The sequence below is a fragment of the Tachyglossus aculeatus genome, chromosome 16, assembly GCF_015852505.1.
Source record: "Tachyglossus aculeatus isolate mTacAcu1 chromosome 16, mTacAcu1.pri, whole genome shotgun sequence".
Lineage (NCBI taxonomy): Eukaryota > Metazoa > Chordata > Mammalia > Monotremata > Tachyglossidae > Tachyglossus > Tachyglossus aculeatus.
In genome coordinates, this window is record NC_052081.1 from 10598906 (window position 1) to 10615327 (window position 16422).

General features: G+C 49.8%; 1 protein-coding gene across 1 annotated transcript in view; it reads right to left on the reverse strand.

Moving 5' to 3' along the window:
- Window positions 1-9513, reverse strand: part of ABL2 (ABL proto-oncogene 2, non-receptor tyrosine kinase) — an 85061-nt gene extending 75548 nt beyond the window's left edge. Inside the window, 1 exon segment of the mRNA XM_038757574.1 lies at window positions 9324-9513. Within this exon segment, the coding sequence (XP_038613502.1) occupies window positions 9324-9513 (190 nt within the window).
- Window positions 9514-16422: the final 6909 nt, after the last annotated feature.

Consider the following 16422-nt stretch of genomic DNA (forward strand, 5'->3'; position numbering starts at 1 on the left):
TAAGCACTCAATAAATACCATTGATTTTGCCACTTCACTGAGAGGCCAGGTCACTTGCAACAGTAGCGGGCCTTACTTGCTTGCTTCCCATCACACGAGTCTTCAGGGGATTAGAAAGAACTATGGAATTAGAAGCAAACTGGGTTGTATACCCCACACTACAATTCCGTATGAGCAAGGATCATCATCATCATCAATCGTATTTATTGAGCGCTTACTGTGTGCAGAGCACTGTACTAAGCGCTTGGGAAGTACAAGTTGGCAACATATAGAGACAGTCCTTACCCAAAAGTGGGCTCACAGTCTAAAAGGGGGAGACAGAGACCAAAACCAAACATACTAACAAAATAAAATAAATAGAATAGATATGTACAAGTAAAATAGAGTAATAAATATGTACAAACATATATACATATATACAGGTGCTGTGGGGAAGGGAAGGAGGTAAGATGGGGGGATGGAGGGGGGACGAGGGGGAGAGGAAGGAAGGATCGTGACGACAGTCTATTGTACCCTCTCAAGTACTTAGTTCAGTGTTTGGTAGAGAATAAACGAACACTCAAATACAATTCAATCATATTTATTAAGCACTTATTGTGTGCCCTACAATTGATTTTGGACTTTGCCAAGCGCTCAGTACAGGACTCTGCACAGAGTCAGTGTTCAGTGAATACTACTGATGGACTGAAATGCTTCCAGAAACCAACACCCCTGTAGATCAATGGAAAAGCCCGATTTAACTGCCCCTCTGGGGGAGTCTCTGCCTCCCATGAAGATGCAGTGCCTCTTGATGAAAGGTGGCCTAAACACAGGACTATGTATATGTCCCAGCACCTGGTTGAAGTGGAAATGCACTAACTTAAAAGAGGGAGCATTATCCATAAATCAATTAGAAGTAAGGCTGGGGCTAGAGGATGTAAAGTATGCCCAACTTTATAGATTGGTCTCAAAACTGAAAGCTCATCAACTGATAAAATGAAGAGTTAAAGAACAAAAAGGCTCAATTCAGTAAGAGCTCAAAAAATCATGCACCATTTATGCTTTTATTCCCCCCCCACCCCCCCCGACCAAATGACATTATTCTTGCCAACTCGCCCAAATGACTGCTGGCATAGGAACAGTTTTTTTTAGCATACGGTACTAATAAGCTGGCCTGTGTTCATCAATTATAAGGGAAAAAATGGTAAAAAAAAAAAACCAACACAAAAAATCCACCACTTGTGATGTGAAACATCTAGAGAAAAACACACAACGTGCCATTTGCATTATGTAAACGGCTCTCCAAGTGTGTACCACAAACCACTGGTGGTCCGCGGGCTAGTCCATAATGCCACCACCACTCTAAGTAAAGGGGACAGTTTACTTTAAGGCCAATGGCAATGTCTACACCAAAAGGATCAAGGTGCCAGCTTCCTCAATTAAAGAGATGGTAAATTCAGCTATCATAAGGCTGCAGCTCTCGCCTCCCCCGACTTCCCCTCACTATTGCTTTGCTCTTCCCCACCTCTCCCCACCCCACAGCACTGATGTATATAGTTGTAATTTTATTTAAATTGATATCTGTTTATTTGTATTGATGTCTGTCTCCCCTCATTTAGTTTGTGGGCTCGTTTGGGGCAGGGATTGTCTCTCTTTATTGCTGTATTGTACATTCCCAAGCGCTTAGTACAGTGCTCTGCACACAGTAAGCACTTAATAAATACGACTGAATCAATGTTGCCACCGTGACCCCCTTCCCCTGTCTCACAAGCCTGCATCCTTGGCATTATCTGTGACTCATCTCTTTCCTTCAACCCAAATATTCAATCACCAAATCCTAGGATTCACCCCTTCTTCTTTCCAAACTGCTACCACACTGGTCCAAGTCCTTGTATCCCACGTTAACTACTGTATCAGCCTCCTCGCTGACCTCCCTGACTTCAGCTTCTCCCCCTCCCAGCTGTACTTCACTCTGTCACCCGTATTTTTTCTTCCTAGAAACATTCTGCAAACATCCTCCCATTCCTCAAAAACCTCCAATGGTTGCCCGCCACTTCTGCACTAAACAGAAACTCTTTACTATCAACTTTAAGGCATTCGATTAATGCTTTCCCTCCTAACCTCTCCTCTCTCCCCCTAAAACCGAGCCTGCACATTTTGTTCTAACACCAACCTACTTACTGTGCCTCAATTTCATCTCTTTCGGCGTCGAACCCTTGCTCCCATCCTCCCTCCCTCCTGAACCTTCTTCCCTCTTCATTTTGTTAATAGTATTTGTTAAGCGCTTACTGTGTGCCAGGCATTGTACTGAGCGCTGGGGTGAATACAAGCTAATCAGGTTGTACACAGGTTGAATCTACCCCACTATATTTATATTCGACACAACACCGCTCTCCCCATTTTCAAAATCTCACTAAAATCATACCACCTCCAGGACGCCTTCCCTGGTTAACCCCCTCACCACCCCCCAACCTATTCTCCCTCCTTTCTGCATTGCCTATGCCCCAAAATTCATACCCCCTAAAGTGCTCTGATACCATGGTATTTATCTACAAATCCTTTGTTTCCATATCTGTATAATTTATTTCAATGTCTCTCTCCCCTCCTACATTATAAAATCCTAGAAGCAAGGGGTTGGATCCGCCTACTCCACTGTAGTCCCTAAAGCACTAAGTACCGTGTTCTGCGCACAGTAAGCACTCAATATATATCACTGATTGAGTGACTGAAGAGAGAGGGTGACGAGCAATGAGGTGACCAGCCTTAGAAAAGGAAAATGCAGGAAAGTGGACTGAATGAGACCAAATAATCTTTTGGTAATATATTTTAATGTCTGTCTCCCTGCATTAGACTGTAAGCTCTCTGACAACAGGGAATGTGCCTACCAGTGCTGTAGGCTTTCAAGCCTTTAATACAGAGTGACCTGCACAAAGTGTTCAAAAACACCATTAATTAACTGACACACTAATATGCTTGTGGACAAAAGGCTTATAGTTATGTCTTGGCTAACAATAACTAACAGCCTTCATGAGATTTGCCTATAATAATCCGTCTCTCAATACGTGTGGCACCACATCCACCTTCGAGGGAATTTTCAAGGCCGTTCAGAGAATAAAACCTACTTCCCCCACCTGAATATGTCACCCCAACGGCAATTCACATGTCAGTAGCAGGTTCCGGAATTTACAATGAAGCCTCCGGAGACATGACTCAGGACTGAACATCAATTGGAGTGTTCTATCCCAAAACATCAGAGTGTGCAGAAATCCAATCCAAGACCCCCACGCCATCCAGGGAACAAATTACTAAACATTTCTTCAAATAACTCTACCCCCCACCCCCACCACCAAAACAAGTCCTTTGAACTTGGCTTACTCTTTTCACCTTACCCTTTCCCAGGAAATACTTACCCTCCCCACCCCCAGAGCGTAATACCAAAGAACTCCTTGAACGACTTCCCTGGGAGCTGCTGACCCTCAACTTCCTCCCCAATTTCTTTGCTTAGGAGGTGCCCAGGTATCCTAGATGGAATAGCTGGTTCGAAGATAACTTTTGCACTCCCTGCATCAAAAATTCCCTTCCCTGGAGAGCAGCTCGTGGACGGTCCGCGCAAAACTACCAACCTTTGTTGGTAACACCCTATTTCCTCCATACAACCAACCTGCCACCCACAAGACACTCTCTCCCCACTACACCCCACTCTTCCACCTACCCATTAAACGCCCCCCCACCCAATACCTGGGCAACAGCTCAATCAATCAATCAATCGTATTTATTGAGCTCACTTCCAAAGGGATTCGGAAAACCACTGTCCTAAAATTCCAGAATTCCACCTAGGTAAACTCTCACAGGTTCTTAATCTCCCCATCCATCTCCACCTCTGGAATTCACCTAGCAACCCTTCCTTCCCTTCCTCCTGCTGATCTTTCGGAGTTACAGTTCTCCCCTACCCAACCTCCTGACGCGTCCATTAACTCCCATTTTCTTCCCTCTCCACCCCGTCGGGTGCCTCCGTCCCTTTCCTCCCCCACACCTTGGGCAGGAGGGGTTCATTCATTCATTCAATCGTATTTATTGAGCGCTTCCTGTGTGCAGAGCACTGTACTAAGCGCTTGGGAAGTACAAGTTGGCAACATATAGAGACGGTCCCTACCCAACAGCAGGCTCACAGTCTAGAAGGGGGAGACGGAGAACAGAACAAAACATATTAACAAAATAGAATATGTACAAATAGAGTAATAACTATGTACAAACATATATACATATATACAGGTGCTGTGGGGAGGGGAAGGAGAGAAGGCGGCGGGGATGGGGAGGGGGAGGAGGAAGATGGTGTGGCTCAGTGGAAAGAGCACGGGCTTGGGAGTCAGAGGTCGTGGGTTCAAATCCCTCCTCTGCCAATTCAATCAATCAATCGTATTTATTGAGCGCTTACTGTGTGCACAGCACTGTACTAAGCGCTTGGGAAGTACAAGTTGGCAACATATAGAGACGGTCCCTACCCAACAGCAGGCTCACAGTCTAGAAGGGGGAGACAGAGAACAAAACAAAACATATTAACAAAATAAAATAAACAGAATAGATATGTACAAGTAATTGTCAGCTGTTTGACTTTGGGCAAGTCACTTAATTTACCTGCGCCTCGGCTACCTCATCTGTAAAATGGGGATGAAGACTGTGAGCCTCACGTGGGACAATCTGATCACCTTGTATCCTCCCCGGGGCTTAGAACAGTGCTTTGCACATGGTAAGCGCTTAACAAACGCCATTATTATTATTATTATTTGCCAACTTGTCTATATGTTGCCAACTTGTACTTCCCAAGCGCTTAGTACAGTGCTCTGCACACAGTAAGCGCTCAATACGATGGAATGAATCGATGAATATTATTATTAGATGGGGAGGGGGAAGGAGGGAGAAGGGTTCACACCTTCTCGAATCCCAGAACGCGGGCGCTCTTCCCCCGCCACCTGAACAGTGCTTTGCATGTAGTGAGCGCTTAACAGATGCCACCGTGATTATTCATTCATTCATTCATTCAATCGTGTTTATTGAGCGCTCACTGTGTGCACAGCACTGTACTAAGCGCTTGGCAACATATGGAGACAGTCCTTACCCAACAGTGGGCTCACCGCCTAGAAGATATTCGGCATCGGCAGGCACACTCTGCGGCCCCTTCTTCCGTCTCTCTCGACCCACTTGGTGGGATAGGGGTGAGAGACTGAATCAATCAATCGTCTTTACTGAGCGCTTCCTGTGTGCAGAGCACTGGACTAAGCGCTTGGGAAGTCCAAGCTGGCAACATCTAGAGACGGTCCCTACCCAACAGTGGGCTCACAGTCTAGAATCAATCAATCATATTTATTGGGCGCTTCCTGTGTGCAGAGCACTGGACTAAGCGTTTGGGAAGTCCAAGCTGGCAACATCTAGAGACGGTCCCTACCCAACAGTGGGCTCACAGTCTAGAATCAATCAATCATATTTATTGGGCGCTTCCTGTGTGCAGAGCACTGGACTAAGCGCTTGGGAAGTCCAAGCTGGCAACATCTAGAGATGGTCCCTACCCAACAGTGGGCTCACAGTCTAGAATGGGGGGGAGACCGAGAACAGAACCAAACATCCTCACAAAACGAAATCAATAGAACAGATACGGACAAGATAATCAATATATAGAGTAATAAATATGTACATATAGATATATCATCATCATCAATCGTATTTATTGAGCGCTTCCTGTGTGCAGAGCACTGGACTAAGCGCTCGGGAAGGACAAATTGGCAACATCTAGAGACGGTCCCTACCCGACAGTGGGTTCACAGTCTAGAATCAATCAATCGTCTTTATTGAGCGCTTACTGTGTGCAGAGCACTGGACTAAGCGCTCGGGAAGGACAAGTTGGCAACATCCAGAGACGGTCCCTACCCAACAGTGGGCTCACAGTCGGGGGGCGGGGAGACAGAGAACAAAACCAAACATCCTCACAAAATGAAATCAATAGAACAGATATGGACAAGATAATCAATAGAGTAGTAAATATGTACATATAGATATATCATCATCAATCGTATTTATTGAGCGCTTCCTGTGTGCAGAGCACTGGACTAAGCGCTCGGGAAGGACAAGTTGGCAACATCTAGAGATGGTCCCTACCCAACAGTGGGCTCACAGTCGAGAAGGGGGAGGCCGAGAACAAAACCAAACATCCTCACCAAATGAAATAAATAGAACAGATACGGACAAGATAATCAATAAACAGAGTAATAAATATGTACATATAGATATATCATCATCAATCGTCTTTATTGAGCGCTTCCTATGTGCAGAGCACTGGACTAAGCGCTCGGGAAGGACAAATTGGCAACATCTAGAGACGGTCCCTACCCAACAGTGGGCTCACAGTCTAGAATGGGGGGGGAGACAGAGAACAAAACCAAACATCCTCACAAAATGAAATCAATAGAACAGATACGGACAAGATAATCAATAAACAGAGTAATAAATATGCACGTATAGATATATCATCATCAATCGTATTTATTGAGCGCTTCCTATGTGCAGAGCACTGGACTAAGCGCTCGGGAAGTCCAAGTTGGCACCATCTAGAGACGGCCCCTACCCAACAGTGGGCTCACAGTCTAGAATCGATCAATCAATCAATCGTCTTTATTGAGCGCTTCCTGTGTGCAGAGCAGTGGACTAAGCGCTTGGGAAGGACAAATTGGCAACATCTAGAGACGGTCCCTACCCAACAGTGGGCTCACAGTCTAGAATCAATCAATCAATCGTCTTTATTGAGCGCTTCCTGTGTGCAGAGCAGTGGACTAAGCGCTCGGGAAGGACAAACTGGCAACATCTAGAGACGGTCCCTACCCAACAGTGGGCTCACAGTCGAGAAGGGGGAGACAGAGAACAAAACCAAACATCCTCACCAAACGAAATCAATAGAACAGATACGGACAAGATAATCAATAAATAGAGTAATAAATACGTACATATAGATATATCATCATCAATCGTCTTTATTGAGCGCTTCCTGTGTGCAGAGCACTGGATTAAGCGCTCGGGAAGGACAAATTGGCAACATCTAGAGACGGTCCCTACCCAACAGTGGGCTCACAGTCTAGAATCAATCAATCAATCGTATTTATTGAGCGCTTCGTGTGTGCAGAGCACTGGACTAAGCGCTCGGGAAGGACAAATTGGCAACACCTAGAGACGGTCCCTACCCAACAGTGGGCTCACAGTCTGTGGGGGGGGGGGGGGGGGGAGACAGAGAACAAAACCAAACATCCTCACCAAATGAAATAAATAGAACAGATACGGACAAAATAATCAATAGAGTAATAAATATGTACATATAGATATATCATCATCAATCGTATTTATTGAGCGCTTCCTGTGTGCAGAGCACTGGACTAAGCGCTCGGGAAGGACAAATTGGCAACATCTAGAGACGGTCCCTACCCAACAGTGGGCTCACAGTCTAGAATCGATCAATCAATCGTCTTTATTGAGCGCTTCCTGTGTGCAGAGCGCTGGACTAAGCGCTCGGGAAGGACAAACTGGCAACATCTAGAGACGGTCCCTACCCAACAGTGGGCTCACAGTCTAGAATCGATCAATCAATCGTCTTTATTGAGCGCCTACTCTGTGCAGAGCACTGGACTAAGCGCTTGGGAAGGACAAATTGGCAACATCTAGAGACAGTCCCTACTCAACGGTGGGCTCACAGTCTAGAATCAATCAATCAATCGTCTTTACTGAGCAATTCCTGTGTGCAGAGCAGTGGACTAAGCGCTCGGGAAGGACAAACTGGCAACATCTAGAGACGGTCCCTACCCGACAGTGGGCTCACAGTCTAGAATCAATCAATCAATTGTCTTTATTGAGCGCTTCCTGTGTGCAGAGCAGTGGACTAAGTGCTCGGGAAGGACAAACTGGCAACATCTAGAGACGGTCCCTACCCAACAGTGGGCTCACAGTCGAGAAGGGGGAGACCGAGAACAAAACCAAACATCCTCACCAAATGAAATCAATAGAACAGATACGGACAAGATAATCAATAAACAGAGTAATAAATATGTACATATAGATATATCATCATCAATCGTATTTATTGAGCGCTTCCTGTGTGCAGAGCAGTGGACTAAGCGCTTGGGAAGGACAAATTGGCAACATCCAGAGACGGTCCCTACCCAACAGTGGGCTCACAGTCTAGAATGGGGGGGAGACCGAGAACAGAACCAAACATCCTCACCAAATGCAATCAATAGAACAGATACGGACAAGATAATCAATAAACAGAGTAATAAATATGTACATATAGATATATCATCATCAATCGTATTTATTGAGCGCTTCCTGTGTGCAGAGCAGTGGACTAAGCACTTGGGAAGGACAAATTGGCAACATCTAGAGACGGTCCCTACCCAACAGTGGGCTCACAGTCTAGAATGGGGGGGAGACCGAGAACAGAACCAAACATCCTCACAAAACGAAATCAATAGAACAGATACGGACAAGATAATCAATAAATAGAGTAATAAATACGTACATATAGATATATCATCATCAATCGTCTTTATTGAGCGCTTCCTGTGTGCAGAGCACTGGATTAAGCGCTCGGGAAGGACAAATTGGCAACATCTAGAGACGGTCCCTACCCAACAGTGGGCTCACAGTCTACAATCAATCAATCAATCAATGGCATTTATTGAGCGCTTCCTGTGTGCAGAGCGCCGGACTAAGCGCTCGGGAAGGACAAACTGGCAACATCTAGAGACGGTCCCTACCCGACAGTGGGCTCACAGTCGAGAATCGATCAATCAATCGTCTTTATTGAGCGCCTCCTGTGTGCAGAGCGCTGGACTAAGCGCTCGGGAAGGACAAACTGGCAACACCTAGAGACGGTCCCTACCCGACAGTGGGCTCACAGTCTAGAATCGATCAATCAATCGTCTTTATTGAGCGCCTACTCTGTGCAGAGCACTGGACTAAGCGCTTGGGAAGGACAAATTGGCAACATCTAGAGACAGTCCCTACTCAACGGTGGGCTCACAGTCTAGAATCAATCAATCAATCGTCTTTACTGAGCAATTCCTGTGTGCAGAGCAGTGGACTAAGCGCTCGGGAAGGACAAACTGGCAACATCTAGAGACGGTCCCTACCCGACAGTGGGCTCACAGTCTAGAATCGATCAATCAATCGTCTTTATTGAGCGCCTCCTGTGTGCAGAGCGCTGGACTAAGCGCTCGGGAAGGACAAACTGGGAACATGTAAGAGCCGGTCCCTCATATATATGTCTCTGTCTCTCTATCTGGGTCCGTTGGGGCGCGGGTCCTCACCGTGCTGAGCGAAGATGTTGAATCCGGCGGCGGCGCTGGGGTTGGCGCTGGCGGCGGGGTTGGGGTCCCTCCTTCGGGCGTGGGGCCTGGGCGCGCCGGCGGCCCGGTGCCCGCGGGGCTGGGGCTGGGGCTGGGGCTGCGGGAGCGGGAGCCCCGGCGCCTCGCCGACGCGGCCCACCTGCTGACCCATCCCCGCGCTCGCCTACGGCCCCCGCCCGGCCGCCCCCCTCACATTCCGCCGCCTCCTCAGCCTCCTCCGCCTCCCCCGCCTCAGCCGGTCCGCGCCCTCGCGCCCCCGCCCCGCCGCGGGTGCCCGCCTCACGGGCTCTCCCGCTCCCTCCTCCTCCCACGCCGGCGGCTCCACGCCCCCGCCGCCATCTTAACCACCGACTGCGGGGCCGGAGCGCCGCCCCCACTGCCGCGCCTGCGGAGGTGCGCCCCCGGCGGACGGGCGGACGGACAGGCGCGCCCTCGTCCCGATCGGTCGGTCGTTCATTCATTCATTCAGTCAGTCTCAGTCAGTCAGTCATTCATGGGCGGACGGGCAGGGGCGCCCTTGTCCCGATCTCGATCGGTCATTCATTCATTCATTCATTCAGTCAGTCAAGTCATTCATTCAGTCACGGGCGGACGGGCAGGCGCCCCTCGTCCCAATCGGTCGGTTGGTCATCCATTCATTCATCCAGTCATTCATTCATTCATTCATTCATTCATGGGCGGACGGGCAGGCGCGCCCCCGTCCCGATCGGTCCGTCGGTCGGTCATTCATTCATTCATTCAGTCATTCAATCATTCAGTCAGTCAGTCAGTCATTCATTCATGGGCGGACAGGCAGGCGCACCCTTGTTCCGATCGGTCATTCATTCATTCATTCAGTCAGTCAGTCAGTCATGTAGTCATTCATTCATTCATGGGTGGACGGGCAGGCACGCCCTTGTCCCAATCGGTCGGTCGGTCATTCATTCATTCATTCATTCATTCAGTCAGTCAGTCATTCATGGGCGGACGGGCAGGGGCGCCCTTGTCCCGATCTCGATCGGTCATTCATTCATTCATTCAGTCAGTCAGTCAAGTCATTCATTCAGTCACGGGCGGACGGGCAGGCGCCCCTCGTCCCAATCGGTCGGTTGGTCATCCATTCATTCATCCAGTCATTCCTTCATTCATTCATTCAATCATTCATTCATTCATGGGCGGACGGGCAGGCGCGCCCCCATCCCGATCGGTCCGTCGGTCGGTCATTCATTCATTCATTCAGTCATTCAATCATTCAGTCAGTCAGTCAGTCAGTCATTCATTCATTCATGGGCGGACAGGCAGGCGCACCCTTGTTCCGATCGGTCATTCATTCATTCATTCAGTCAGTCAGTCAGTCATTTAGTCATTCATTCATTCATGGGTGGACGGGCAGGCGCGCCCTTGTCCCGATTGGTCAGTCGGTCATTCATTCATTCATTCAGTCAGTCAGTCAGTCAGTCAGTCAGTCAGTCAGTCATTCATGGGCGGACGGGCAGGGGCGCCCTTGTCCCGATCTCGATCGGTCATTCATTCATTCAGTCAGTCAGTCAGTCAAGTCATTCATTCAGTCACGGGCGGACGGGCAGGCACCCCTCGTCCTAATCGGTCGGTTGGTCATCCATTCATTCATCCAGTCATTCATTCATTCATTCATTCAATCATTCATTCATTCATGGGCGGACGGGCAGGCGCGCCCCCGTCCCGATCGGTCCGTCGGTCGGTCATTCATTCATTCATTCAGTCAGTCAGTCAGTCAGTCATGGGCGGACGGGCAGGGGCGCCCTTGTCCCGATCGGTCAGTCGGTCATTCATTCATTCAGTCAGTCAGTCTCAGTCAGTCAGTCATTCATGGGCGGACGGGCAGGGGCGCCCTTGTCCCGATCTCGATCGGTCATTCATTCATTCATTCAGTCAGTCAGTCAAGTCATTCATTCAGTCACGGGCGGACGGGCAGGCGCCCCTCGTCCCAATCGGTCGGTTGGTCATCCATTCATTCATCCAGTCATTCATTCATTCATTCATTCATTCATGGGCGGACGGGCAGGCGCGCCCCCGTCCCGATCGGTCCGTCGGTCGGTCATTCATTCATTCATTCAGTCATTCAATCATTCAGTCAGTCAGTCAGTCATTCATTCATGGGCGGACAGGCAGGCGCACCCTTGTTCCGATCGGTCATTCATTCATTCAGTCAGTCAGTCAGTCAGTCAGTCAGTCATGTAGTCATTCATTCATTCATGGGTGGACGGGCAGGCGCGCCCTTGTCCCGATCGGTCGGTCGGTCATTCATTCATTCATTCATTCAGTCAGTCAGTCAGTCATGGGAGGACGGGCAGGGGCGCCCTTGTCCCGATCGGTCAGTCGGTCATTCATTCATTCATTCAGTCAGTCTCAGTCAGTCAGTCATTCATGGGCGGACGGGCAGGGGCGCCCTTGTCCCGATCTCGATCGGTCATTCATTCATTCAGTCAGTCAAGTCATTCATTCAGTCACGGGCGGACGGGCAGGCGCCCCTCGTCCCAATCGGTCGGTTGGTCATCCATTCATTCATCCAGTCATTCATTCATTCATTCATTCATTCATGGGCGGACGGGCAGGCGCGCCCTCGTCCCGATCTGTTGGTCGGTCGGTCATTCATTCATTCATTCAGTCATTCAATCATTCAGTCAGTCAGTCAGTCAGTCATTCATTCATGGGCGGACAGGCAGGCGCACCCTTGTTCCGATCGGTCATTCATTCATTCAGTCAGTCAGTCAGTCAGTCATTTAGTCATTCATTCATTCATGGGTGGACAGGCAGGCACGCCCTTGTCCCGATCGGTCAGTCGGTCATTCATTCATTCATTCATTCATTCAGTCAGTCATTCATGGGCGGACGGGCAGGGGCGCCCTTGTCCCGATCGGTCAGTCGGTCATTCATTCATTCATTCATTCAGTCAGTCAGTCAGTCAGTCAGTCATGGGCGGACGGGCAGGGGCGCCCTTGTCCCGATCTCGATCGGTCATTCATTCATTCATTCAGTCAGTCAGTCAAGTCATTCATTCAGTCACGGGCGGACGGGCAGGCGCCCCTCGTCCCAATCGGTCGGTTGGTCATCCATTCATTCATCCAGTCATTCCTTCATTCATTCATTCAATCATTCATTCATTCATGGGCGGACGGGCAGGCGCGCCCCCATCCCGATCGGTCCGTCGGTCGGTCATTCATTCATTCATTCAGTCATTCAATCATTCAGTCAGTCAGTCAGTCAGTCATTCATTCATTCATGGGCGGACAGGCAGGCGCACCCTTGTTCCGATCGGTCATTCATTCATTCATTCAGTCAGTCAGTCAGTCATTTAGTCATTCATTCATTCATGGGTGGACGGGCAGGCGCGCCCTTGTCCCGATTGGTCAGTCGGTCATTCATTCATTCATTCAGTCAGTCAGTCAGTCAGTCAGTCAGTCAGTCAGTCATTCATGGGCGGACGGGCAGGGGCGCCCTTGTCCCGATCTCGATCGGTCATTCATTCATTCAGTCAGTCAGTCAGTCAAGTCATTCATTCAGTCACGGGCGGACGGGCAGGCACCCCTCGTCCTAATCGGTCGGTTGGTCATCCATTCATTCATCCAGTCATTCATTCATTCATTCATTCAATCATTCATTCATTCATGGGCGGACGGGCAGGCGCGCCCCCGTCCCGATCGGTCCGTCGGTCGGTCATTCATTCATTCATTCAGTCAGTCAGTCAGTCAGTCATGGGCGGACGGGCAGGGGCGCCCTTGTCCCGATCGGTCAGTCGGTCATTCATTCATTCAGTCAGTCAGTCTCAGTCAGTCAGTCATTCATGGGCGGACGGGCAGGGGCGCCCTTGTCCCGATCTCGATCGGCCATTCATTCATTCATTCAGTCAGTCAGTCAAGTCATTCATTCAGTCACGGGCGGACGGGCAGGCGCCCCTCGTCCCAATCGGTCGGTTGGTCATCCATTCATTCATCCAGTCATTCATTCATTCATTCATTCATTCATGGGCGGACGGGCAGGCGCGCCCCCGTCCCGATCGGTCCGTCGGTCGGTCATTCATTCATTCATTCAGTCATTCAATCATTCAGTCAGTCAGTCAGTCATTCATTCATGGGCGGACAGGCAGGCGCACCCTTGTTCCGATCGGTCATTCATTCATTCAGTCAGTCAGTCAGTCAGTCAGTCAGTCATGTAGTCATTCATTCATTCATGGGTGGACGGGCAGGCGCGCCCTTGTCCCGATCGGTCGGTCGGTCATTCATTCATTCATTCATTCAGTCAGTCAGTCAGTCATGGGAGGACGGGCAGGGGCGCCCTTGTCCCGATCGGTCAGTCGGTCATTCATTCATTCATTCAGTCAGTCTCAGTCAGTCAGTCATTCATGGGCGGACGGGCAGGGGCGCCCTTGTCCCGATCTCGATCGGTCATTCATTCATTCAGTCAGTCAAGTCATTCATTCAGTCACGGGCGGACGGGCAGGCGCCCCTCGTCCCAATCGGTCGGTTGGTCATCCATTCATTCATCCAGTCATTCATTCATTCATTCATTCATTCATGGGCGGACGGGCAGGCGCGCCCTCGTCCCGATCTGTTGGTCGGTCGGTCATTCATTCATTCATTCAGTCATTCAATCATTCAGTCAGTCAGTCAGTCAGTCATTCATTCATGGGCGGACAGGCAGGCGCACCCTTGTTCCGATCGGTCATTCATTCATTCAGTCAGTCAGTCAGTCAGTCATTTAGTCATTCATTCATTCATGGGTGGACAGGCAGGCACGCCCTTGTCCCGATCGGTCAGTCGGTCATTCATTCATTCATTCATTCAGTCAGTCATTCATGGGCGGACGGGCAGGGGCGCCCTTGTCCCGATCGGTCAGTCGGTCATTCATTCATTCATTCATTCAGTCAGTCAGTCAGTCAGTCAGTCATGGGCGGACGGGCAGGGGCGCCCTTGTCCCGATCTCGATCGGTCATTCATTCATTCATTCAGTCAGTCAGTCAAGTCATTCATTCAGTCACGGGCGGACGGGCAGGCGCCCCTCGTCCCAATCGGTCGGTTGGTCATCCATTCATTCATCCAGTCATTCATTCATTCATTCAATCATTCATTCATTCATGGGCGGACGGGCAGGCGCGCCCCCGTCCCGATCGGTCCGTCGGTCGGTCATTCATTCATTCATTCAGTCATTCAATCATTCAGTCAGTCAGTCAGTCAGTCATTCATGGGCGGACAGGCAGGCGCGCCCTTGTTCCGATCGGTCATTCATTCATTCAGTCAGTCAGTCAGTCAGTCATTTAGTCATTCATTCATTCATGGGTGGACAGGCAGGCACGCCCTTGTCCCGATCGGTCAGTCGGCCATTCATTCATTCATTCATTCAGTCAGTCAGTCATTCATGGGCGGACGGGCAGGGGCGCCCTTGTCCCGATCGGTCAGTCGGTCATTCATTCATTCATTCATTCATTCATTCAGTCAGTCAGTCAGTCAGTCATGGGCGGACGGGCAGGGGCGCCCTTGTCCCGATCTCGATCGGTCATTCATTCATTCATTCATTCAGTCAGTCAAGTCATTCATTCAGTCACGGGCGGACGGGCAGGCGCCCCTCGTCCCAATCGGTCGGTTGGTCATCCATTCATTCATCCAGTCATTCATTCATTCATTCATTCATTCATGGGCGGACGGGCAGGCGCGCCCCCGTCCCGATCGGTCCGTCGGTCGGTCATTCATTCATTCATTCAGTCATTCAATCATTCAGTCAGTCAGTCAGTCAGTCATTCATTCATGGGCGGACAGGCAGGCGCACCCTTGTTCCGATCGGTCATTCATTCATTCAGTCAGTCAGTCAGTCAGTCATTTAGTCATTCATTCATTCATGGGTAGACAGGCAGGCGCGCCCTTGTCCCGATCGGTCAGTCGGTCATTCTTTCATTCATTCATTCATTCATTCAGTCAGTCAGTCATTCATGGGCGGACGGGCAGGGGCGCCCTTGTCCCGATCTCGATCGGTCATTCATTCATTCATTCAGTCAGTCAGTCAAGTCATTCATTCAGTCACGGGCGGACGGGCAGGCACCCCTCGTCCTAATCGGTCGGTTGGTCATCCATTCATCGGTCAGTCGGTCATTCATTCATTCAGTCAGTCTCAGTCAGTCAGTCATTCATGGGCGGACGGGCAGGGGCGCCCTTGTCCCGATCTCGATCGGTCATTCATTCATTCATTCATTCAGTCAGTCAAGTCATTCATTCAGTCACGGGCGGACGGGCAGGCGCCCCTCGTCCCAATCGGTCGGTTGGTCATCCATTCATTCATCCAGTCATTCATTCATTCATTCATTCATTCATGGGCGGACGGGCAGGCGCGCCCCCGTCCCGATCGGTCCGTCGGTCGGTCATTCATTCATTCATTCAGTCATTCAATCATTCAGTCAGTCAGTCAGTCATTCATTCATGGGCGGACAGGCAGGCGCACCCTTGTTCCGATCGGTCATTCATTCATTCATTCATTCAGTCAGTCAGTCAGTCATTTAGTCATTCATTCATTCATGGGCGGACGGGCAGGGGCGCCCTTGTCCCGATCGGTCAGTCGGTCATTCATTCATTCATTCAGTCAGTCAGTCAGTCAGTCATTCATGGGCGGACGGGCAGGGGCGCCCTTGTCCCGATCGGTCAGTCGGTTATTCATTCAGTCAGTCAGTCATTCATGGGCGGACGGGCAGGGGCGCCCTTGTCCCGATCTCGATTGGTCATTCATTCATTCATTCAGTCAGTCAGTCAAGTCATTCATTCAGTCACGGGCGGACGGGCAGGCGCCCCTCGTCCCAATCGGCCGGTTGGTCATCCATTCATTCATCCAGTCATTCATTCATTCATTCATTCAATCATTCATTCATTCATGGGCGGACGGGCAGGCGGGCCCCCGTCCCGATCGGTCCGTCGGTCGGTCATTCATTCATTCATTCAGTCATTCAATCATTCAGTCAGTCAGTCAGTCATTCATTCATGGGCGGACAGGCAGGCACACCCTTGTTCCGATCGGTCATTCATTCATTCAGTCAGTCAGTCAGTCATTTAGTCATTCATTC